Source organism: Sinohyriopsis cumingii, chromosome 6 (genome assembly GCF_028554795.1).
Source record: "Sinohyriopsis cumingii isolate HCF-2022 chromosome 6, ASM2855479v2, whole genome shotgun sequence".
NCBI lineage: Eukaryota > Metazoa > Mollusca > Bivalvia > Unionida > Unionidae > Sinohyriopsis > Sinohyriopsis cumingii.
Window position 1 is genome coordinate 155,778,754 of NC_142966.1, and position 26,706 is coordinate 155,805,459.

A 26,706-nucleotide genomic window follows, 5' to 3' on the forward strand; every position below is an offset into this window, starting at 1 on the left:
AATCCTGTTTTTGACTATTTGTCAGTCCACGTGGATAAACATAACCCTTCAACATACATTGTCTGCAAAGGATCAAAATTCTAATTAAAGTGATTTTAGATATCAACGTACGAATAGCTGCTTTTGTAGTTTTTATAGTTTTAATCTTTTTCGATTGCAGGGCTAAACCAATTTGGGCTATAGTTTAGAAGTCTGGGACAATAAATATTCAGAAGCACTTGAAGAACATAATCTCGCGCCCCTTAGGGAAATATGATTATGCAGTTGGAAAATGTGAATATACCCACTGTGTTACCTGTTATGTATGGTGCATACTATTTGGGCTACATTCAGTTCAGTTGGATCAAAACAGGTATTCTATAACCGGTGTCTGATTTGTTTCAAAGCTGAGGTCTAGTCATTTCCACATCTGCGGCATCTGTCAAAAAAACCACAAAACAAATGCTTCTTGTCTTTCTGATAGTATTCAATCATGACATATTTTTCACCTTCTCCTCCTGTAAAATTAATTTGTGCACTGTATGCCATTCGTCGCAAAATAATTTACAAGTGCATTCACATTCTTTAGAAGCTAGCCTTAAAGAAGACCTAGGATAGTTCACTTTGACAGCACGTCGATCATATCAATAAATTATTTACAGTCCACACGAAAAAAAACTTCTGAAAAGCAAATCATCTTTGTCATAACTGGATGATCTAAATATCGATATGCACAAGACAAAGCATTCTGAAACCAGGTGGAAGTGGCTTTTTAGTGGGTTTGATTATTCGTTCATATTTGAAAAGGAATTCTAATGCCGAAACTGAAAAAGGCAAAACCTAAACGACAGGCAAAGAAGGGAAGGTTGACAGCGATTTCACACTTGAAGAAGAAGAAGAAATCTGAAAAGAAAACGACTTACTCAAGAAAGAGAGATACAACCTCTAGATAGCGCACATACTGAAGAAAAAATATATATGCAACCACCTCTCATGTTTTACTCCTCCTTTAATGATGATGCCAGCTACACCTTTTTAAGAGCTGCGATTTCCAATTTAATGAAAAAAGGAAAACCCATCTCTGAATGAACTTCTGCTTCCTCGTCAAGGTCTGCTTCTCCTACTCATGAGGCTGCTGCTGCTGCATCACAAAGAGTGTTATCTCATTGGTTGGACAAAATACAAGACAGAACATGCGTGTTACAACGTTTACTGGATTTATCCAAACAATAGCTGGCATTAATTTGTCCGCTGAGAACACCTATGCAATTTCAATTCAATCTGGTACGACGAGAATTAGTGGTGATAAATTTCAGGATAAAGAAGATCTGTTAAACAAGACTAACAAAGGTTTAAATTGAACAAAAGACAAACTACAACATTTATAGATGCCTTCAAAAATAAATGGTAAAAGGTTTTTTCACCTTGTTTACCTAACCGTTAGTATGTACTGTCAGTACGTGACAGATCCACTTATACAGTGCAAAAACAAATCATTCGAAATGCAAATAAAAAAATCCATCGATGCTACATACATCGAGTGTGAATTTTGTTTAAAGATGTTGAAAGAAAAAGTTCCTTTGACCAAAATACAGAACCAGTAATTAGGATGACATCGTTGCGTTCTTTGTCTAATGGTGAAAAAGTAAATGCCAATCATGCAAAGAAACAATTGCTCGTTTAGCGAGGAATTCTGTCCATTCGGATAGAACCATTGTTAAGATCAATTGCTCCACCTCTTTTAGAAAGGTCCGTGGATCATATGAAAGGAGTAAATAAACGGAAACGGTTGATGGAACTCCATCGCTGGAATGAATAACGTCATAGACAGGAAAAGGTAAAAATCTCATCGATACGGGGAATTATTGCACGATCGATACCTATTTCACCAGAATGTTTTATGCAAGACTGCTAAACCTACTCTGAGAGATTTAGGAATGACACGAAAAGCGACGAAAAACAAAAACGGCAAAGGCGACGATATCAGTAAATACCTGGATGACTGAAGAGAACGAAACAAGAGAAGTATTTTAATCTCTTTTCTTTGGTGAAACACCTGGTGTGACAGTCTTGTTAACCTTTTACCGTACAATGAGACGAGAAGAATTAAAACCTGTTCGAAGAAGATGATATGGACACCATCTTTAGCAAAAGAAAAAGGAAAAAAGGGAGGACAGATGTTAAAAAGGAAATCAAAGAAATAGCGACCAAAGAACCGATTATTATTCCTGTTGCTCGTCGGACTAGTCAAACATTGCAATCCAAAATACCACACGAACATCCTAAAACGATTATCAAACGGTTGGTTACTTATTGAGCAACAAAAACAACAACATCGATAAACCTGTAACCAGCGACAATCCTGTTAATGCTGCTTTCTACGAAGCAATTCAAAACGTGTATCTTGCAGATACAAAAATTGTGTTTGAAAAGTTTGCGTTTGCATTATATACAATAATGGTTACAAGAACCATCGACATACAGATGAAGGAAACCCAGTCGACGAAACTTTTCTAGAAGTCAAAATGAAGTAACCGGAATCGATCATCAATGACAAGCTGATTTAGCTGATGTCTCACGTTTATCGTGGCTACAAATATTTGTTTTGCATCATTGATTTAATTTTTGGCACACTCAGCAATGTAGTCTCCAGCGGCGCTATTGATCAAAATCCTTCCGACACTTCAAGATAGAAATCACTCGAAATTGATAGACTTTGTCTACCAGACCATTTGAGCGGAACTTTGCAAGAAAAAATAAACTTGAGATCCTATTCCTTTCAAAGCAACAGAACAATCAAAAACCAGTGATAGCCTTTCTATTTCGTACTTAGAATTATAGAGGGGGATATAATTGGTAGAGGTTTTTATTTCAACCGTTTAAAATGAGGCCAACTTGAGTTTCCACTGGCTTTGATGAGCACACGTCATCCTGAATGCAGAATTACAGAATTCGATAATACTCAGGAAATCAAATAACTCAAACCTACTAAAACACGAAACACGAGCCCATTTAGTGAATTTCGCAACAAGTTAAATGATACGTGCTGAGAATGAACAATTGCAATTTTGTCACATTTTTATTTTCATGTTCAAACTTTCTTTTAAACTCACGCACCCTAAGCTTTTAATATTCTTTACTCTATTTTGACTTTTATGTTGAAACTTCTTCTACTACTCCAGGCCGTCAAATAAGAGGTCGCGTGTTCGAAACTCGCTGAATCCCATTTTGAATCTTTTTTCTTTTTCTATTTTTATGTTGAAACTTTCTTTTAGAACTCCCGTTTGCCAAAAAAGAGGTCGCGAGTCACACCAATTGTTTTACTAATTTAATTTTTATGATGAAATTATCTTTGGAAGCGTTCTTTTAAATCAGCGCACCACACATTTTTATTTTCCTTTTCCTTTTTTATTTTTTTTTTGAAACATTCTTTTCTGACTCCCGTCCTGGGACGGGTAATTAAACTAGTATGAATAATACACATACATCAAAGTTATGAAATCAGCACTGAATCCATATACACTGCATTACTTCAGATGAAACCATAGATTGGTATACTGATTGCCAGCCTAAAATCGGGCGTAAATTATATTTATCCTCGGGTATGCTGCCACATTAAGTAAAAAGACTATATGTTCAACAGCTCGATGTCATGTCTGAGGGTGTGTGCCCATGCATGCATGAGTGTTTATAAATGCTTCTTCTGAATTGATTCAATACACAAAATCATTTTAGATATGTATCAGACCTGAGAGTTTGTTTATTTCCGTGTTTTGTCTTTAAATTGAAATTAAAAACAATTGGTCTACTTGTATTCAATGATTCGTTTTATGTTTAATTTTTGGGGTGGGGGTAAGGATCTTCTTTCGAGTCTGAATATCTTTCTTTCTGTTAACTAATATTTTTCAAATAATACAATGTATATAATAGATTTAATTTACTTCTGTATAGCAGAGAAAGAATATTTTGTTCAACGTATTTGAGAGCCAGATCAGTTGATGACTTATTGGTTTAGTGACTAATGATGTTGATCAAATAATGGTGGTATGAGCGATGGGTGGTGCACACAGTGGAACAAATACATTTGTAATAATTTGTCTAATGTTTATATTTATTCTTCATCTCTTCATTTCGGAGGCCTATATCATAAACAAAAAATGAAATTGATATCGGTCTACTCATGCTTTTCACAATGAATATATTAAAATCGGAAACATGAATACGTCACGTGCCATATGCATTACAACTTATTTACTCTCTCTCTCTCTCATAGAAATTGGAAAAAGTCTCAAAATTATGATATCATTAATTAATATATGGAATAATTTTATCGAATTGGTAATAAAAAAGTATAAAACAGCTTTCCACCGACGATACGTACGCGAATGGGACTTGATCAGTGATGGTCTGAATATTTGTTTTGATGTTTCATTGTATACCTGTCTATCATCCACGAAAATATATTCTATGACAGGAGAAAACCATTAACATTTATGTATTAAAAGCAATCCTGAATAAGAATTAGGATCTCTGCTATAGATTTATATAATGAAACTTGAAAATAGTTTAAATGTCATGATGACTGCAAGAGCGTCTACTGGAGTTTCATTGTCTTCTTCAAAATGTCGTTGACAAACCTAGAGCTTGTTTAGCAGCTTTTTGGAAATGTCGTTTGAATCGACTTCACATTCTCTTATCGTGTCTGATTTCATTTTTCTGTGATGTCTTTTATTAATTTAGTGAACATTGACTACATTGTAGTGGAATTTTCATGTTTGTCATGTCAATGGTTATGTATTGTAACTTGGTTAATATAGGCATAATTTATTTTTTCTCTCTGGTCCCGTTATCAGTATAAATTTTCATGACATAGTTTTCACATCCTTTATTATTTAATTAGCCTGTCACATTGTAGAACTTGAAAGTGTCGTACTGCCTGATACTGCTTTCAATGAATTTCGATTCCAATATTTATGTTAATGGACGATGTATTCTGATGACTTTTGTCAACTATGTATATGTCATCCTTTTTGTCATAGAGTGATGAATCCTGTTCTTAAAACATGTCCTCTATATAATCTCAATTATAATCTCTAAGTATTAACTACCGGATCACCTAGCATTACCTGCCTGATTTTCAACATTTTTTCGGTAAAATTACGATGTAGCTCTTTGTAATCATTGTTTTGTACTTAGAAATTCTGACTGTTTGGACAATTTTGACTTTAGGTGTTAGTTGTAAAGCAAACCGAACAGATTGATCAAAACGTTTGACCTTTGTTCTCGCATGCTACAGCTGGAGTAATGTTTAGTGAGATATGATGAGTGTTATTGTATCATTGAAGTAACTTTTGGGAAAACGCCTACCAATGTTCTGGTTTCATTCTCTAAGAGAAATTCTTCTACATATATATTCTGATTGTTCTGTTTAACCTTATGCTTTTTTAAAACGCGTAAAGTCCCCAGGCAGCATGTAGATCAAATCAGTTTATCTGAAGTATATCAAGCTGTGCTTCATCATACTGATTTATGTTGGGTATGCCAATTAGTATAGCGATCTAAGTGATTGTATGTGGCGCATGCTAAGTAGTGAGTAGAACAAAGTGATTTTTTGTGTGAATATTTCAAATAGTACGTGGATCAAAGATATTTCTATTGACTATATCAAGTATTTTGTGGATCAAACTGGTCTATAAATTATTTCTTACTATGTCAATATCCGTATATGCTGACACTATTTTCACCACACGAAACTCTCGTGTGTTGGGTTTCCTTACCATTTTAGAATGGGAATGGAATTGTGCAAACTTGGGTTTCCGATTATGATAATGTTGTCCATCAATGCAACGTTCCGCTGGATGAATCACTAAACCATTCAGTCGATCGAAAAATGTAACGGATTAATTTTACGGATCTAATATAATTTCAGCTGTCGGAGGGAAGAAAAACTAATTAAAACAATATTGCAAAGCCTGAGAGTTACCTGTTATTGTAGAAAAACAAGGAGAGGAAATTAAAATATGGGCCGAATGTATGTTTTTTTCCGCTTCCAGCCTGTGGTACAACGTATACAAGATGGGGGAGAACTATTTGTCCTGGAAACGGCACCGAGCTGGTATATAGAGGTAAAATGTACGGCACGTCATCGTGGAGGAACATATCCTTGCTAATTAGATTCTCTAATAATACAAAATTATTTTCTACCATTAGAAAACTGATATTGTTTAATAGTATACAAAATTTGCTATTATAAGAAACGTCTTCGCCTTGCATACTGTTATGACATGGTTAGAAAGCTATTTTAGCGTTAAAAAATGATATTTTTCTATTAGAATTAATTTTGTAATTTTGAAAAGATTTTCTCTTATAAGAAAATCTTTATCGTTTGCTTCAGTAGAACTAATACAAATTCGAGCATGTAGTTTTTGGTACTTACAATAGAACTTGGTAAAACTCATCTCTTTTTTTACCATTTGCTATCTCTTTTGAAACATCTAGTTGTGAAAAAATCCCTTTATGATGTATAACAGATAAGAAGCTTCGTAATCCGCTCATGCCATCAGTAGTTTCAAAGTGGGGCTTTTGCGTTCTAGTACCCTTGTGGCCATTCCATCCGTCCTCACCACTGTCCTATGATATATTTAGCCCATAAGTGACCGTTGCATGTTATTTTTGCACGTCGGGTTGCAAGCAATCCACACACACTCACGCGACGTGAGTGATTCAGTCATGGTGGAGGTAAAATCTTGTCCGGATAGAAGTGCCCCAAAGGGTTCTCAAAACAGGGCGAAACACCAGCCTTTGACACTACTCTGTGATCGTAGAAAAAAATTCATCGGTACTTATTATTCAGGCAAGCCTATGCTAGTGATTAATAAACACACTGCTAGCCTCCGTATTTTCCATCAATACTACATAATGACAGGCTTACTGATTGAAACCCTACTATATCTAAAACTATCTGTATTGACTTTTTTGACAACACAGTTTCTATAACATGAATTTTTTCTGACCAAAACAGTCGTGTTGTGAATAATGTTGTATTCATGAAACGCCTGTGGCGGTTTATATACAAAATGATGTGTGGTATCCAACCTATAAGTGCCAAAGTATACTGAGGAAATCTATGGAGGTTACAAACAGTGGCATAAACTTGCCAAATGATAGGAATATTAAACATGTGACGGATCAACTGAGATCAGTATCGTTGAATGCTCTATGCAGGTTCACCAGAGAAGCACAGAAGATGTTGTTTGCATTCTCCGAAACGAAGTCAGAGCATATTGATATATTCGTTACCTGCGAGTGATCTTCGACTTGAACGAAATAAACTTGGGCAGATTTTTAAGGCAAATGAAACTCATAAGAATCTGCAAAATATTGTGCATGAAAGAATACACCCTCAAAAGAATCACAACTCGCCCATTGCGTCTGAAGCGAATTAAGTTTTTGATGAGGTCGCTGACGCAGATGTTCAAGAGCAGGCTAATTAAAGAAATGTTTTTGGATCATAAGTATAAGAATAGCATGCAAACTCACTACTTGCTTGATGACTAGATAGAAAAGGCGTTATGGGTACGCAACAGAATAGCAGCGCAAGCACGTCTGCAATGTTTAGAAGCTATTGTCCAAAACAATGAAGCAAAACCGATTGAGTAGAGTTGACTTCGACGGATATCTTTTGATGCTTTATAAGCAAGGTCATGTCGATAACACGCATCATCAACAAGGTTGATAGGTGCTTCACCAGACCGTAGATAACTATTAGACTTGTATTTCAAGCAGTGTACCAGGCCCGCAGTAATTGTAACCAGGAAGACGTTGTTCACCGGGACATTTATTCCATGGTGTCCCTGGTAATTGTGTTAATGCGTCTCGATATCACCGCCGCCATTTTTTATTTAAAAATCGGACCCTGCGCATGAGACGAATTCGCCTGCAGCACGGATTTTTCCTACAAGCGTAAACTTGTTTGCTTCACATCGAACACAAGTTTCAGTAATCACTGCTCGTTCATTGCGTTTTTGACCTAGAGCTGGATTTGCGGTACATGTTTTGGATCAATATCGCATATAATATGAAAACATGATCGTATTATACGACAGACAATTATTCAATGGTATCACAAAACAGAACTTTTGCAGATGATCTTCGTTAAAAGAACGATTTTTGGTCATTGACTTTTATGCACAAGGAACACCTAAACCGTCCAATCATGGTGAGGGAACCGTGTTTTCAAACTCAGTTAATGGCCCTGCTGGATCGGGGAAAACACAACTGTTACTGTATGTGGTTGTTCAATGATTTACATGAGATTGGTTGTACGTGTTTGCACGATCGGCTGACGATCATCTGTGTTCAAAAAGCGTCGAGATATGGTAACAATACCAGGGCGACTTTGTCGTCCACCATCGAGTTCTATTGCGCTAATGAAGAAGCCCCTACCCTTATAGATTTCGGTGCAAATAAAAACAATCTTGTTGTATACGATGATGTGATGCTTGAAGATCAAGTCAATCCCTCACAAATATTTTCATGTGGCCGGCACAAAAACACTTACGTGATTTATTTGACTCAACGATCCGCACATGTATAAAACATGTGACGCCATCAGTGGTAGTTATGAAAGCAGGTCTGAAACGACAGACGTGGTTTTTCGGGGTTATATAATTTTTGGGTTTTCACCAACTGTGCAACCAGGCAACTTGATATCGATGACATCCTGAGCACCTATAGATCTTCCATGTCATAATAATTGTGTCACCCATATTCGTTTTTCCCTTCTGAATCAAGTCGCCACGTTGTGGCTCTGAGCGGTGATGCATTGACAATACAACTATACATTAGAGATTTACCAGATATTAAATAATAACAATGAAAGTCGTGAGTTGACATATAAAAACCTTTCGCACAGTGAATGATAGAAAATCTGTGTACATGACATATTACGGGACTGGGCCTGTTGATGTTGTTCATGGATTATTTGCGAGTGTACCAAAAGCACTCACAACCTTTCAACGCGTTCTGCAGCCATTGCCAAGCAAGTTAAAATGCCGTTGGTGAATAGTGTTAAAAGTGCCGCTTTGGATCGAAAAAAGTAACTCGCAGGCAACTCAGTTACTTCGATATTAAATACGGCGATTAATAGCACGAGCACCATCAACAAAACAGTTACATTATCATCAACAGAATCAATGCTATTTGCAGTTGGTAAAGTAATTAACGAGGCCGTCCAGAAGCGATTGTCAGATTAAACGATTGTAAATCTAGCAACGAGAGGTAGATTTGGACGTAAGTGGTATTTAAGAAAATCAATAATGTATAAGTGAAAACTAGAAGGTTTTGCAATAGCATAGTTCAAAGAGGTTTTTGATCAAGCATTTGACATGGCGATGCCTGTGTTAGTGAATCGAAGCAAGAAAGACTTCCAGTAATTCTCATAAGCAGCCAGAGACCACAATCAGTTAAAAATAGAATTGCATGTGCAAGACACATCTAGGCTTTTTCTTCCATGTAAAGCATGTTTGGAAATTGAAGAAAAACTGGTACATAATGATGGTATCGATTATCCCGCCAATAACGCAATAGGATTTGTTAGCAATGGCAACATGTCGTTGTTTAATAGTACACAATATTCCATCGATGGAAAGGATATCGAACCAATTTTGGACAACGTTGACGTGACCACAACAATTACTGGACTTACCAGATACAGCGGTGATTGCAAATGAACAGCTGGTTCAACAATGATGTTTATCAAGGATACATCTGACAATACGGATTTTCAACAGTTCTCAATTAGGCGACATAAAACACGCACCAACCCTGCTAATGATGCAGATGTACAAGCTGTAGTTGTGGACCCTAACGGCACTTTTAATGGTGGATTTGCTAAGAGCGAAGGACAACTTCGTGGTGTATCTTTACGATTTTTTTCTGAAACTCCCTTCAGTTGCATGTTTGGTTTTTACAGAGATGTTCGCACGGTTATGTTTGGGGTCAAACACACGGTCACATAAACCAGCAAGAACAAATCCAACTATGCTATTTGGCGTGATGAAGCTGCTGCTGATGGTAGAGTTGTATTAGAAACATTAACATTTTGGATACTAGTGTTATCCCCTTCACTTTTTATGAAATCACGTTTGTGCAGTCGGGAATCACTTCAACGTTATCGTTTCTCGACAAACCGAGGACGCACACCCAACAATTGTTATTGCGGGACAGTAGAAATGGCAAATATGTACGCAACATGGTCTTACTGCACCGAAACAAGTGTTTGTGGCGTTTCAACTTACAAGTCGAGAAAATGTTCAAACTCATATCAAAATACATTTGACGACTTAGAAGAGACCGAGGTTAAACGTAGGCATTCAAGATATTATTGTCAAGCTGAAAGGTGCTGTCGCAAAGAACCTAACTGAAGTCATTGAGAAACAGACAGTGGCGTGTCGGTTGCGTTTATCAAAGACTATGTTGATACAGGCAATGTCGGAATGAAAAACTTCATACATCAGCAAATAGCTAAAGAGCTAGAAACACCACGCATAGTAACTTTATGGTACCAAATTAGGGGAGTATTAGTCAAAGGAGGTGAAAAACCAATTAAAGCGGTAACCTTAAACAATGGCCTACTTGTTCTCCATTCTGCGGAAATTACCTGTTTATAATAACAGGAAGTAAAGGTACGTGGGGTCGAATCGGAATGTTGATAAATGGCAAGCGATATCTTTATCATAATTGTGTACCACTAATATCGTATATTGGAAAGTGAGCAGTGAAACTATAGTTTTACACAGTTTCATTATCAACATCATTTATCACAGAAGACGAAATTCAGTTCGAAGCACTCAACATATATCTAGATGGATGGTTAACCGTCTTTGGCGTTTGTGTTTAAGATTAGATTGTATCATTATTATATACATAATGGAAATGACAACGGTAAGAAGGTTGCGGTATTTATCACATAAGACTAACTCGCAGCGAATTCTAACAACGATAACAATATCGCTCCACTTGTCGAGGAATATCTGCGTGAAAGTGGTGTTACCAAACCCTCGTATTAACTGGAGTATAATTTTGTTAAGGCTCAAATAGAGATTGCCATTTGGAATCACCCTGATGTACCATAAACAAGTCGAAGTCAGCCTGGAATCATTGCACCTGCAGGTGAAAACTCTCAAGCGGTAACTGCAAGAGGAGATGCAAAACCTATCCGGGATGGTTTCTACAGAGATGAGGTGGCATTCACCAATATATCCACCCCAGTTACATTCCTTGTTAATTATGTTAAGTCAACATTAACTCTGCTAGTAGCAAAAGACAAACCTGGCTGACTAAAATTCAACAAGGACGCACTTGTTCGGGTGACATTTATTTGGCAAAGACGATTGTTAGATGTAAAAGGTTCTGGCGCAATTGTCTTGTTTGCAGGTGAAAAGGGTTCTAAACAAGTAGATCGAACTATCGCCGGCAATGGAAACATTCCAGAGGCAGAGTGTTTTTTTATATAACTGTATGACAGTTGTACCAGTTAAAAGTGCGTGTGCGTATTGCGCATGCGCGCGATGACTAGTCCGGACAAGGTCTGCCTGTCATGCAATTAAACTAAGCGATTGTATTATTAATAGAAGAACTACGACAGACCCTCATTCTTACTGACGTGAAAAAATAATTGAAGCGGTCCAACAGTTGGGAAATGAAATTACTAAGAGAACCGCGATGATCGTAAAATACAAACCCGCGGTTTTGATCGACTGTTGGTCTTGGTGTGACGGGAACCAGGACAACATCAATCATCGTAGGTTCACTAATTTCTATTATTGTCAGGGCTATATCGATATTAACCGGTGTCTCAGGTGGTGCTGGCAAAATATTTTCGATGCGACTACAATCAGGAGTACGCCTCTACTTTGAACTGCTTGCCACCACACAAAGCAGTATCAACACGATCAGTAAAGTGTATTCAGTCGCAAACGAGAATAAAATAATCAGTGCAGCTGAGTATTAGACTATGCTGCAGAAATGGAAAATCATAGACAGTACGAGCTCCAATAAGAAAGCGCACGGATTACTAGAAAAAATGAGTCAAACAAAAATATTTTCATGCAGAAAACGTTTTACTGATCGAAAGTCATTAGCTAGCAGTAAGTTTCTTGATCGCTACCATTGGCTCACCTGAATAAGCACACTCTGCGGAATTTGATTTTGCAATCGCAGAGTAGTATCAAAGACTGGTGTTTAGCCTTTTGTAGGAACCCTTTTGGGGCACGTCTATCTTGACGAGACTCTACTCCCATAACTGAATTACGTGAGTAGTATATGGGGCCACCCTAGCGACAATGGGAATTACCATTAAAAACACCCGTGGGTAAGATTAGCGACAATGGAAATTTAACATTAACCACCCTGGGTAAGATTAGCGACAATGGAAATTTAACATGGGCAAAAAACCCTGGGTAAGATTAGCGACAAGGGAATTTTAGCATGGGCAATGGAAATTTAACATGGGCAAAAATCCCTGGGTCACTCTGGGGACAAGGGAATTTAACATATGGAAATTGAACATGGTGAGTCTGTATAGCGTCAAGGGGAATTGAACATGGTGGGACTGTCTAGGGACAATGATGGTAGAGGGTCAAACACAACAGAGACAGAGACATACATACACTAGTACAAGCGTGAGATTTATATATAAAGCATTACCAAGACCTGAAATCTTGCTGGGGTGTTCAAAAATTTGCATATTTGTAATGATGCTATAAATAGCTATAATCAAGGAAATGTTCAACGACAAAATGGATGTGACTAAAAGTAACGCTAAAATGACGAAATTGTCCCAGAATTTAAAGGAAAATAAACATATCCCCGAAAACTAAGTTACAATGGTTTAGACTAAAATGGATAAAATTAGTAACTACTTACAATATCAACTTGTGTGACGATCGTGGATAAACACCCATGTATCTATTTATAGCTATAATCAGCTAAAATTCATATGAAATCCCACTATCTATTTATACTACAACTTGTGGGTTATTCCTTTGGAAAATCCCACTATCTTTTTATAGCCTCAGCTTGAGTGACGTTCCTGTTTATGAATTCTAGTACATATGTATAGCTACAACCTATGGAAATCCCCAAGTCCATATTTATAGTCTCGAAATTTCCAGCGTCAATGACGTCACTGTACTGAACACTAGGGGATAAATGTCAACAGTGTTGCAAGTGGCTGACCTGAATACACGCTACTGCAGGTAGGTAGGTAGAGTGTATCTTATAGGGATAAAGTGAGTTTTTATAGGGACAAACAGAGACCAATACACACACACCCACACACACACACACAACGTACGCGCGCAGACATACGCACACACACACACACACACACACACACACTGTCTCTTACGTTCTTCTTCTCTCTCACTGAAATCGTGCGATCGTTTCATCTCGATTGCTGATTCAGAAATGATTTAACCAAGTTCATTCTCTCCATATATACCCTCTCTACCTCTTGTTGTCACAATGACTTGGTATATTTCACAAGGGCAAGTGAAAGCCAAGCATATAGGAGCCCAACGACAGCGGTGCGTCTTAAACACCTCATGCATCTTGATGACCCTTCGATTCAAACCCTACCACGAAAGAAAAAATTTGCAAGAAAAAAACCCAGACAGTTGGTGTCTACAAGAGAGCTAGAGACGCCGGCACTGTGTCGCTGGGACACGTACGTACTCCAGAAAACTACGCCACTCGACAACGTTGTCTCCTTCTCTCAGTCACTTCTACTTTGTCGCTGAATACATTCTACCAACCCTGTTTTAACACACGTTTCTTCATCTGATATTTTTAAAAAATATACTAAACGCATTTTTAAAAGAACTACCCTTTTTCGACAGCAGTGACGGCGTCTCCTCCTGCTGTTACCACACAAAGATGATCTTTCCTTAAGATCAAAATATGAGACAGAGCAAGTAAGTTGTGAAGTTGAGCGGAGGTGTCTAAACAACAACTGTCAAGCCCCTATGTTCCATTTCTGTTTGTGATAATAACTTGTGATACTTCACATTTTCTAAAGTGGAAATCTTTACAAACCGTACAAAAGTTATATGACTTTGGCTTCTGACAGTTGTACAGACTCTTCACTTTATAAGTGTCACGAGAAAACAGTGTATCCAAGTTTTACCATTTTCCAAAACACCCACACACTTGCAACGTGACCGGAATCTGTACTTCTTTATTTGTGGATATCCAACAGACCCGTCCCAGCATATATAGCTGGTTAAGAACTGTAGGAATATCACCTCATTTTTTTTCAGAAATATCAAAGCTTTTATGTGTATCTTCCCTGTTCCACCCTTTATTAGTGCTTAGGTATATTCCCTAAAAACACAAACAATTTGGAACAAAATTAAATTTTTAATTAAGGTTTCTCTCTGTTTATACATTTTTTTTCAAGTTGTTGGTACATGGCATATGACATCCAAATACTTTCTCAAACTGAGAGGCATTTCTACACATGTCATTGCCTTTGTTAAATTCGGTTTTGTTGGTTAGTCATCGTTAATCTTTAATTCTATTTTTATGATGTATTTCTTTTTTGCCAGAAGATTTAATTTATTTATGTTGTTTAGTCTGTTGCTGCAAAAAAGAAAATGCATGTATCTATAGCAAAGTATTTAAGTTTGTTCAGTTTTTTATTTCAAGCTCTACAAAAGGTACCAAGTTTGTCTTGCAAGGGGATTGAAACTTTAAGTTACACGGACGTGAAGGAAAACATACCTTTGTTACTACAATTTGCTGTCTTTGTGTTCGATCTAATCATGCTTGCCTTATATCTTTTTGTTTTAGGATCATATTTCTTCTGATGTAAATACATACATCAATGGATAGACAGCTTGGGTTATCATCCTTGAGGTTCACTGTACTTTTAGTTTCTTTACTTCATACAAACCCCAAAATCACTAGCTTGAAGGGAAAAAAAATAACAAAAAACTGACACCTGGTACTGTAACACATCTGTCTCTGTTGATGTGAGTGTGCTTGACAAAATGTTTGAGTAAGATTAAAAATGTTTGTCAGTTTCAAAACTCGAACCAGTACTGTGGCCGTTTAATATTTTCATGTGGCAAGAAGAAATGGTACAATACGCAACAAAGGGATTGTACATTTACACTCCAATCTGTCTGCACTGCAATGGTAACAACGCTCTTGCGTTGACATTATTTTGTCACACTACCTAAGAAAAAACAATTCATCACTCATCATAAACGATTTCATTGGCTATACATATTTTCTTACCGCTTTCGCTTCGAATTGACTTCAGTACCTTTTCGCACAGTGACAAGAGCGGACGTGTTTGTTTGCTTTTTTTTTTTTTTATTCTGCGGCTGGTCGCTACACTACTTGCTCTGAATTTACAACCAAACATTGTGTTACGCATTGTAAGTGACTTCATTGGGCCAACCGATATTTTACACTTCTGTCTCTATTCATGTGAGTGTGCTTGTCAAAATGTTTGAGTAAGATTAAAAATGTTTGTCAGTTTCAAAACGCGAACCAGTACTGTGGCCGTTTAGTATTTGATCTGGCAAGAAGAAATGGTACAATACGCAACAAAGGGTTTGTACGTTTACACTCTCCAATCTGTCTGCACTGCAATGGTAACAACGCTCTTGCGTTGGCATTATTTTGCCACACTACCTAAGAAAAAAACAATGCATCACTCATCATAAACGATTTCATTGGCTATACTTATTTTCTTACCGCTTTCGCTTCGAATTGACTTCAGTACCGTTTCGCACAGTGACAAGAGCGGACGTGGTTTTTTTTTTTTTTTTTATTCTGCGGCTGGTCGCTACTCTACTTGCCCTGAATTTACAACCAGTGTGTTGCACATTGTAAGTGACTTCATTGGTCAGTCGATATTTTCCACCGCCTTAGCTTCAAATTGGGTTTCACTTGTTATTCGCACTGCGAGATGATCAGACGCGTTTTTCTGTACCTGACCATTAGTCACAGAAAAGTACATCCAAACAAGTCGTGATATATTTCGTAACATGACTAACATAATTTCCATGAGTCGCCCATGGCGTGATCATTTGTGTGTTAGTTTTATTGTTTGTGAAGTGACTAATGGTCAGGTACAGAAAAACGCGTCTGATCATCTCGCAGTGCGAATAACAAGTGAAACCCAATTTGAAGCTAAGGCGGTGGAAAATATCGACTGACCAATGAAGTCACTTACAATGTGCAACACACTGGTTGTAAATTCAGGGCAAGTAGAGTAGCGACCAGCCGCAGAATAAAAAAAAAAAAAAACCACGTCCGCTCTTGTCACTGTGCGAAACGGTACTGAAGTCAATTCGAAGCGAAAGCGGTAAGAAAATAAGTATAGCCAATGAAATCGTTTATGATGAGTGATGCATTGTTTTTTTCTTAGGTAGTGTGGCAAAATAATGCCAACGCAAGAGCGTTGTTACCATTGCAGTGCAGACAGATTGGAGAGTGTAAACGTACAAACCCTTTGTTGCGTATTGTACCATTTCTTCTTGCCAGATCAAATACTAAACGGCCACAGTACTGGTTCGCGTTTTGAAACTGACAAACATTTTTAATCTTACTCAAACATTTTGACAAGCACACTCACATGAATAGAGACAGAAGTGTAAAATATCGGTTGGCCCAATGAAGTCACTTACAATGCGTAACACAATGTTTGGTTGTAAATTCAGAGCAAGTAGTGTAGCGACCAGCCGCAGAATAAAAAAAAAAAAAAAGCAAACAAACACGTCCGCTCTTGTCACTGTGCGAAAAGGTACTGAAGTCAATTCGAAGCGAAAGCGGTAAGAAAATATGTATAGCCAATGAAATCGTTTATGATGAGTGATGAATTGTTTTTTCTTAGGTAGTGTGACAAAATAATGTCAACGCAAGAGCGTTGTTACCATTGCAGTGCAGACAGATTGGAGTGTAAATGTACAATCCCTTTGTTGCGTATTGTACCATTTCTTCTTGCCACATGAAAATATTAAACGGCCACAGTACTGGTTCGAGTTTTGAAACTGACAAACATTTTTAATCTTACTCAAACATTTTGTCAAGCACACTCACATCAACAGAGACAGATGTGTTACAGTACCAGGTGTCAGTTTTTTGTTATTTTTTTTCCCTTCAAGCTAGTGATTTTGGGGTTTGTATGAAGTAAAGAAACTAAAAGTACAGTGAACCTCAAGGATGATAACCCAAGCTGTCTATCCATTGATGTATGTATTTACATCAGAAGAAATATGATCCTAAAACAAAAAGATATAAGGCAAGCATGATTAGATCGAACACAAAGACAGCAAATTGTAGTAACAAAGGTATGTTTTCCTTCACGTCCGCGTAACTTAAAGTTTCAATCCCCTTGCAAGACAAACTTGGTACCTTTTGTAGAGCTTGAAATAAAAAACTGAACAAACTTAAATACTTTGCTATAGATACATGCATTTTCTTTTTTGCAGCAACAGACTAAACAACATAAATAAATTAAATCTTCTGGCAAAAAAGAAATACATCATAAAAATAGAATTAAAGATTAACGATGACTAACCAACAAAACCGAATTTAACAAAGGCAATGACATGTGTAGAAATGCCTCTCAGTTTGAGAAAGTATTTGGATGTCATATGCCATGTACCAACAACTTGAAAAAAAATGTATAAACAGAGAGAAACCTTAATTAAAAATTTAATTTTGTTCCAAATTGTTTGTGTTTTTAGGGAATATACCTAAGCACTAATAAAGGGTGGAACAGGGAAGATACACATAAAAGCTTTGATATTTCTGAAAAAAAAATGAGGTGATATTCCTACAGTTCTTAACCAGCTATATATGCTGGGACGGGTCTGTTGGATATCCACAAATAAAGAAGTACAGATTCCGGTCACGTTGCAAGTGTGTGGGTGTTTTGGAAAATGGTAAAACTTGGATACACTGTTTTCTCGTGACACTTATAAAGTGAAGAGTCTGTACAACTGTCAGAAGCCAAAGTCATATAACTTTTGTACGGTTTGTAAAGATTTCCACTTTAGAAAATGTGAAGTATCACAAGTTATTATCACAAACAGAAATGGAACATAGGGGCTTGACAGTTGTTGTTTAGACACCTCCGCTCAACTTCACAACTTACTTGCTCTGTCTCATATTTTGATCTTAAGGAAAGATCATCTTTGTGTGGTAACAGCAGGAGGAGACGCCGTCACTGCTGTCGAAAAAGGGTAGTTCTTTTAAAAATGCGTTTAGTATATTTTTTAAAAATATCAGATGAAGAAACGTGTGTTAAAACAGGGTTGGTAGAATGTATTCAGCGACAAAGTAGAAGTGACTGAGAGAAGGAGACAACGTTGTCGAGTGGCGTAGTTTTCTGGAGTACGTACGTGTCCCAGCGACACAGTGCCGGCGTCTCTAGCTCTCTTGTAGACACCAACTGTCTGGGTTTTTTTCTTGCAAATTTTTTCTTTCGTGGTAGGGTTTGAATCGAAGGGTCATCAAGATGCATGAGGTGTTTAAGACGCACCGCTGTCGTTGGGCTCCTATATGCTTGGCTTTCACTTGCCCTTGTGAAATATACCAAGTCATTGTGACAACAAGAGGTAGAGAGGGTATATATGGAGAGAATGAACTTGGTTAAATCATTTCTGAATCAGCAATCGAGATGAAACGATCGCACGATTTCAGTGAGAGAGAAGAAGAACGTAAGAGACAGTGTGTGTGTGTGTGTGTGTGTGTGTGTGCGTATGTCTGCGCGCGTACGTTGTGTGTGTGTGTGTGGGTGTGTGTGTATTGGTCTCTGTTTGTCCCTATAAAAACTCACTTTATCCCTATAAGATACACTCTACCTACCTACCTGCAGTAGCGTGTATTCAGGTCAGCCACTTGCAACACTGTTGACATTTATCCCCTAGTGTTCAGTACAGTGACGTCATTGACGCTGGAAATTTCGAGACTATAAATATGGACTTGGGGATTTCCATAGGTTGTAGCTATACATATGTACTAGAATTCATAAACAGGAACGTCACTCAAGCTGAGGCTATAAAAAGATAGTGGGATTTTCCAAAGGAATAACCCACAAGTTGTAGTATAAATAGATAGTGGGATTTCATATGAATTTTAGCTGATTATAGCTATAAATAGATACATGGGTGTTTATCCACGATCGTCACACAAGTTGATATTGTAAGTAGTTACTAATTTTATCCATTTTAGTCTAAACCATTGTAACTTAGTTTTCGGGGATATGTTTATTTTCCTTTAAATTCTGGGACAATTTCGTCATTTTAGCGTTACTTTTAGTCACATCCATTTTGTCGTTGAACATTTCCTTGATTATAGCTATTTATAGCATCATTACAAATATGCAAATTTTTGAACACCCCAGCAAGATTTCAGGTCTTGGTAATGCTTTATATATAAATCTCACGCTTGTACTAGTGTATGTATGTCTCTGTCTCTGTTGTGTTTGACCCTCTACCATCATTGTCCCTAGACAGTCCCACCATGTTCAATTCCCCTTGACGCTATACAGACTCACCATGTTCAATTTCCATATGTTAAATTCCCTTGTCCCCAGAGTGACCCAGGGATTTTTGCCCATGTTAAATTTCCATTGCCCATGCTAAAATTCCCTTGTCGCTAATCTTACCCAGGGTTTTTTGCCCATGTTAAATTTCCATTGTCGCTAATCTTACCCAGGGTGGTTAATGTTAAATTTCCATTGTCGCTAATCTTACCCAGGGGTGTTTTTAATGCTAATTCCCATTGTCGCTAGGGTGGCCCCATATACTACTTACGTGGGTGTGTGTGGAGTACTTACACCTCCGCGGACAAAATTTATATGCAACGGTCACATATGGGCTAAATATGTCATGAGTAGAGGGAAAAAAATGCAAAGGGCACACTTTGACACTACTCCATCCAACAACAGACATGAATGATTGCCTAGTTACATTTCATTTAATGAATTTAATTAATTTCAGGATATATGGCCGGCACCGAACATAGCCAGACGGGAAACGGAGGAAATCATCTTTGCCTACCAGAAGATCCAACATGGGCGAAGTATCAAGACGGAGACGGAGTTTTATTTCGTGAACTCAGAGCTCATGTATATGGAACAGAATACCAGATAGGTTATGGCAGCGACTTCAACCCTTTCTCGCGTGCAGTTCTTGACAACGATGCTCCGTGTGCTGTTTGCCGAACCACTCGTTCCTCTTATATTATGATTCCTGGTAGAACAAATTGCTACTCCGGATGGACGGTTGAATATTCAGGTTACCTGGTCTCAATGTATTACCTGCATGCCGCACCCTTAGAGTATGTATGTTTAGACGGCGACCCAGAATCTATAGTACGTGGTGGAAAACGCCTAAATGGTCACCTACTGTACCTGGCGGATGTTATATGCGGATCGTTGCCATGTCCACCATACGTCAACGGCCGGGAACTCGCATGTGTCGTCTGCTCTAGATAAGTAATAGGCTTCTTTGCCATTAGTATGATCAGCCTCGAAAAATTCTCACCATTGCTCAGATCAGAGGCTGAGGAGCGCATCAAGTTTTGCTTTAGACATATCTTTATTGTGATTTAATTGAACATTATTATATTGAACACAAATGAAGTAACTCCTTTATGTCCTTTCACAAACACACATGACGTTAATTTTGCAAAAGCCTGAGCAAATTAAAAAAAATATTCTGTGTAAATTGCATTTATGATAGATATTCAGTCACAAGGCAATACTAAAATTACACATACATGTATAACTTAAGTAAAATAATATCTTTTAAATAGTACAAGGGGGGGGGGCGGGGAAGGGAGACATTTCACCATAGTTCGTTCCACATAACATCACGAATGATATCCGCGTTTGTTTCTAATTAACTGCTTTCGTCAGCGTCTCGAATTGCAGCTACAATTGCCGAATTCGTTTCTTGTACGAATGATTTAATTACAATTCACTCTGAAATTGAGCGCAACACTATTTATTCCATACACGCTAAAAAAGACTGGTCTGTGTACATGTAATCAGCCATATGGAATTACATCACAATTAATACTTCCAGTTCAGTACCAGAATGTAGTTTTAGTCTATTTTTAGAACATTTTTTCCTCTCTCATTTTGTTGGTGATAGAAGAGTTTTATTTATGCATTTTTGGTAGAGATTTAAAGGTAGCTATTTATTCTTGATAATATGAGCTCAGGGTGGTGTTGTCTGTATGTATTTTGGCGACAGTGCACAGTGAGTAATAAGGCCTTGGTGATGATCCGGAAGTGAAATATGTGTTCTGTTTACATGCTGTTATGTTGACAGTCAATCATTTAAAAAAAGAGCAGGTCAACCTTTGACAAGAACTTCACCGTGAAGTCATCTTTGAAGGTATTTTAGATTAACATATGATTTGCATTGATTGTCACACAGTGGAATGGTCAGTACTGAGAAACAAATGTAGAGAACATATTGTAAAATTAATTGTGTACTATGTTCATATTCGTCCGGAGGTCTGGAAGAGTCAATTTCCATAATGCAAAGGGAGATAACTACCTTACGACCGAATACAGCTGAATAGGAAAGGTGATTACTCCTTAACAAACTAATCGACTCTTTCACAGGCTATGGCGCATCGAAGATCACCTTGTTTCAGCATGTACAGAATAGCACGTGCTATGTTGTTTCTAGATACAAATAGTGTTCAAATAGTTCGTGCGCGAAACGAATTGAGTAATTTTACCTAATTTAAAGACGCTGACCTGAATATTTGTTGAACTACTGACTATATATATATATATATATATATATATATATATATATATATATATATATATATATATATATATATATATATATATCGAGAGAGAGAGAGAGAGAGAGAGAGAGAATTATAAATACACAGACAGAACGGAAAGTGCTATTTCTGGATTCTATACCAAAATGCTTGATAATAGAAGGCATAATTAATATTTAATACAAATAATACTATCGTACAGGTTAGATAATTTTTAATGCTTACTCTACGGAGATTCGAATCTATGTCCGTGGGTAAACGGTACCCATCGTCTTTCCTGCACACGCCAGTCCATATTCTATCACGACTAAGCACACATCACCAAATAATGATGCAATGGTACAAAAACTACACTATATCGAACTGAGTAGGTTTCAGTAAGCTACATATTTCATGAGTTTACCACGAAAGGAACAGTGATGGTATTTAGCAATAACGCTCATTGCTTACAAGTTTGGAAAGGCCAAAGTGTCGTCTAAGATAGCTTTGTTTAAAAAAATAGCATTCAGTAGAAGAAAAAGCGTTCATTTGTTGATTTCAAAGATCACAAAATTGTTAAATTATCCAGCAATGCTTTAGAAAGGACACATATTTTCATTTCGCTGAAAATGGTGATTTCTATGAAATAAGCAGTATCATTTCCGATGGGCAGTTGTTCAATACAGTGTCGCATGAAGAAGGAATAAAATATATGTTTGATATAAGTACATATACACAGTCTATATTAGGCTAAACCGGCAGTGAAAATTGGAGATTTCGTAAACTTCACAATGTCAGTCTATAACGATTAAACTGAAAATAAGAATAAATAGAAGACGAAACAACAAATGGTGATCCAGCATAGGAATCAGAGTGAACCATAGGAATGACGAAATTTAATATGAACTCTGAAATCATTCATATGTTTAAAAACTTGCTTTCTTGTTGAACATAAGTTTCTGTGTTTAACGGACGTCTTGTTAACTAGTCGAGAAACCAATAAACATTACATGGTGTAAAGCAAGTGTAGGTACAACCTAGTTCCAAGACCAGTAACCTAATTTTTGAACATTATTTGTCCATTATTTCAGTAATTGTTTTCAAACACATTCATTGTAATACGTTGTAAATTGGATTTCGATCAAACGTTTTACCATTTAAGATATTTTGTAGGACCTTATGGTAATTTGGTAATTTTCCTCACTATATATTACATTTATTAAAATTTACACTAAATCACGTATAACGCAACTTTAAATTTTTTTTTGACTTAATTTGTACGAGTGTTTGCTCTCTTTTTTAAAGAACTTGATACGAAGCTACTGGTTGTCAACATTTTAGTATAAACAACCGAGGCCAATGGTTGACAAAATATCTCGATTTCTTTATCTCTAGAGCACTCACCTATTTACTTTATATTTTCAACACCGCTCAAAAAATAAGATTAAAGTCAGCGTCTGCCACAAATTGTATATAAATTAAAACATGAAATTAATATTTAGATTGAAATAAGAAAAGAAAAATAGAGGCATTCACCTTATCCTTGTCCTCCATTAAGTTTTAGTGTACTGGCCGATACAAGAACAAAAGTCATATTTAACGAAATAAAGATGTTATATTTAGAAAGTGCTTATTTTAAACAGCAACCACTGAACATTTTCAAAAACTCTACCTTAAAATTTGACTCTGATGATCGAGTCAGTTGATTCAGGGCAAACTGTAGTACGAACTTATACCAGTCAGTTCAACTGGTCCTTGTCGTGTGCAATAGCCGGATGTGGAATAAATTCAAGGAATTCATATCTTGGAGATGGATTAATTACCTATATCATATCAACTTTCAGATAAGAAAACTGCTAACTGAATGCTCAATACCAACATCACGTGACAATGCATTGAATCCAACAAACAAAATAGATCTAACAAAATTTTATCTCATTTGTAATAAGTTTAATATCCCTCCAAATTATGGATGAAGCGCAAAATCTTCATGTTGTTAATGCACCTTGACCCTATTACGAAACAGAGATGGGTATAACGTAAGATGACATAAGAATATAAGAAACATTAGAACCAGACAAATTGTGGAATAGAGGATGCTGGATGTGATGCAATCCGGAGCAATAACCACAAAAAGAAGAAATGGGATGGACTTATTTGTTTCTACGATTTAGCAGTGAACTAACTAATGAATGAATAACGCAATGGAATTCAAGTCTAAGATCATATGCGATATCTATCTATCTATCTATCTATCTATCTATCTATCTATCTATATATATATATATATATATATATATATATATATATATATATATATATATATATATATATATATATATATATATATATATATATGAACAATACTGCTATATAATTAATTTTATAACACGAGTACAAACAGTCTGACATAAGAGGAAATAAAACGCACAATCGCTTCTAATTTATTGATAATCTAATGATGTTTCACACAGAATAGAACGAAACGTATTTTTGTTGACTTGAAATTGGTAGTTTTTCGTTTACAAAAGTTGAAATATGTGGAAACCCATTAAAATATGAGCTATTATTGCGTACACAGACATAATTATAAGAAGAACGGACCGCCTTAAACTCACAATTCTAAAAATGTGTCGTATAAGGTTTATTTGCCTTACATAAGAAATATCTTACATATTACATGTCATAATTCATAGCGGAATTTTAACTCAAATACGTGCAAATTCAACAGCAATAAAAATCAAATCCATGCAAGTAAATTCACAATCATTAAGCTATGTTATCTCTATCGAAATGAAAACAAAAATCTTTTCATGTTCGCAAGGAAACATTAATTAATTTCACAAAATACGCAATTCGAAGCATTAGATGTACAATCTAAATTTGTAAAAAGTAGCTGTCCTAAAATTATGAAATTATTGTAAATTACTTCTTACTTGTGAAGAGGGTGTGTCTTTATAATAGTACTAAAAGACGTAGCCTCCGCATTACAACGTCTAAAGTGAATATTAAATCTATGTTTCAACAGGAAGTGATTTATTGCTAACATGATATATTGTAGTTTCGAAAGTACAACTGGATGGATAATTCCATCTGATTTTCAAAACTTATATAGATTTCCAATTTAAAATACACGCAGTTAATATTTATTGACATTAACCCATACAACATTGCTTTCACATAGCAGTACAACATCGAATGGAAATGACATACGTTCGAACGACATTAGATCAAAATGTTCCATGGAAGATATGCATAATCCGATGGTTCTGAGCGCTTTTTTCCATTCCATACAAACAGTATTTGTAATCAAGTGGATACAAATAGTAATCTTATATAACTATGGGTGTATAAAAGTAAATTAAATGCTCCAATAGTTCAGGGAGAAACCGGTGTTTAATTATTTTTTAAAAACACAACCGTTATCATTAATTGAATTTATCTTTTCTCTGACCAATCAGTGAGTAAAAAAAATGTTTGGACTGGATCCGATTAATCACCTTCCATCCGCCGGAACATGTTTTCCCGAAAATTATCAGTAACTCGACGCTTTCTCAAGACTTTGAAGCATATAGAGACAGCCTTTGGTGCTAACTTTTTTATTCACTCAGTTACCTCAAAACCCCAAAATTGTTGCCGATGATATCTACGCCATAAATTTATCAGTAATTGTAATCGGGCTTAAAAGTCAGCGCACTTAAATATACACAATTTAAATATCCTATCCCACATGACATTAAAGTCATTCATCACCTCGCGAATCCAACTCTAACAAGAATTGTGGTCTGTGACAACAGTTTCAAGGAATAGAAATTAGTTATTTGTCCGACAATAACTGCAGTGCTAATAATGAATTTTAAAAAGCTGTTTAGTTGGATTTCGCCACCTGCAAAGAATATGAAGAGTATCGATATAGTAATATCAGAATAATGAGGAGAAGAGGGAAAAAATTATACTTCTTTAAAATCAACATCTCTCAGTACAACTAAAATGACTTAGGTCGCATTAATAGTTATTCTCGATTAATTTGTACTGCCAAGCAATAATAAACAATTTTAAGTTTGTCCTTCAATGTAAATCGATGCCTTTATAGCGGTTGAATCGAATCAAACTTTATTTTTATTTTTATGGAAACCCATTTGTCTGTAATAATATTTCTTTCTTCCTGAACGAGACAAATCTTCACAAATTAATTCCTGGATTTGTAAAGCGATCATCACTAGAAATACAAGAGTAGATCCGTCTGTAGCATTCCAATAAAAGATAATTTCACGGTTAAAATATTGAACGATTCTAGTAACAATAAACTGAAGAGAGGCACCGTTGTGATGCACACACACACACACACACACACACACACACGGACGTACATCCTTACATACATACATACGCACACACATACACACACACATACATACACACACACACGCACGAGCACACACATACATACATACATACATATCAGTACAATTCTGGTAGATAATATTCAAACAGACAGGTATGTGCAAAAGTAGTGAAGGGGGACACTTTACGTACAATGGGAATTAGCATTAAAAACACCCTTGGGACACTTTACGTACAATGGAAATTTAACATGGAGAAAAATCGTGGGACACTTTACGTACAAGGGGAATTAACATGGGAATAAATCGTGGGACACTCTACGTACAAGGGGAATTAACATGGGAATAAATTGTGGGATACTATACGTACAAGGGGAATTTAACATGGGATTTTTTTTTTTAAAAAAAAGTTTTTTTAAAATTTAAATTTAAATTTAAATTTAAAAAAGGGGTAGGCAATTCAAAAGACTATCTCTTTTCGAGAAATATGGCTGGCCCTGAAAAGGGCCTTTGGGTTTTATGTTAATGTATTCATTAACATAAATGGCACCGCATTGGTCTTCTTCTTGTC

General features: G+C 36.4%; 2 protein-coding genes across 3 annotated transcripts in view; both read left to right on the forward strand.

Moving 5' to 3' along the window:
• Positions 1-26,706, forward strand: part of LOC149798332 (uncharacterized) — a 194,972-nt gene that overhangs the window by 28,327 nt on the left and 139,939 nt on the right. The gene's annotated exons all lie outside the window — the stretch shown is intronic.
• On the forward strand, positions 253-20,571 carry LOC149798333 (uncharacterized). The gene is made up of 3 exons (XM_089960180.1): positions 253-352; positions 6,033-6,104; positions 20,004-20,571. The coding sequence occupies exons 1-3, from the start codon at positions 253-255 to the stop codon at positions 20,498-20,500; spliced, it is 669 nt and encodes a 222-aa protein (XP_089816306.1). The 3' UTR covers positions 20,501-20,571.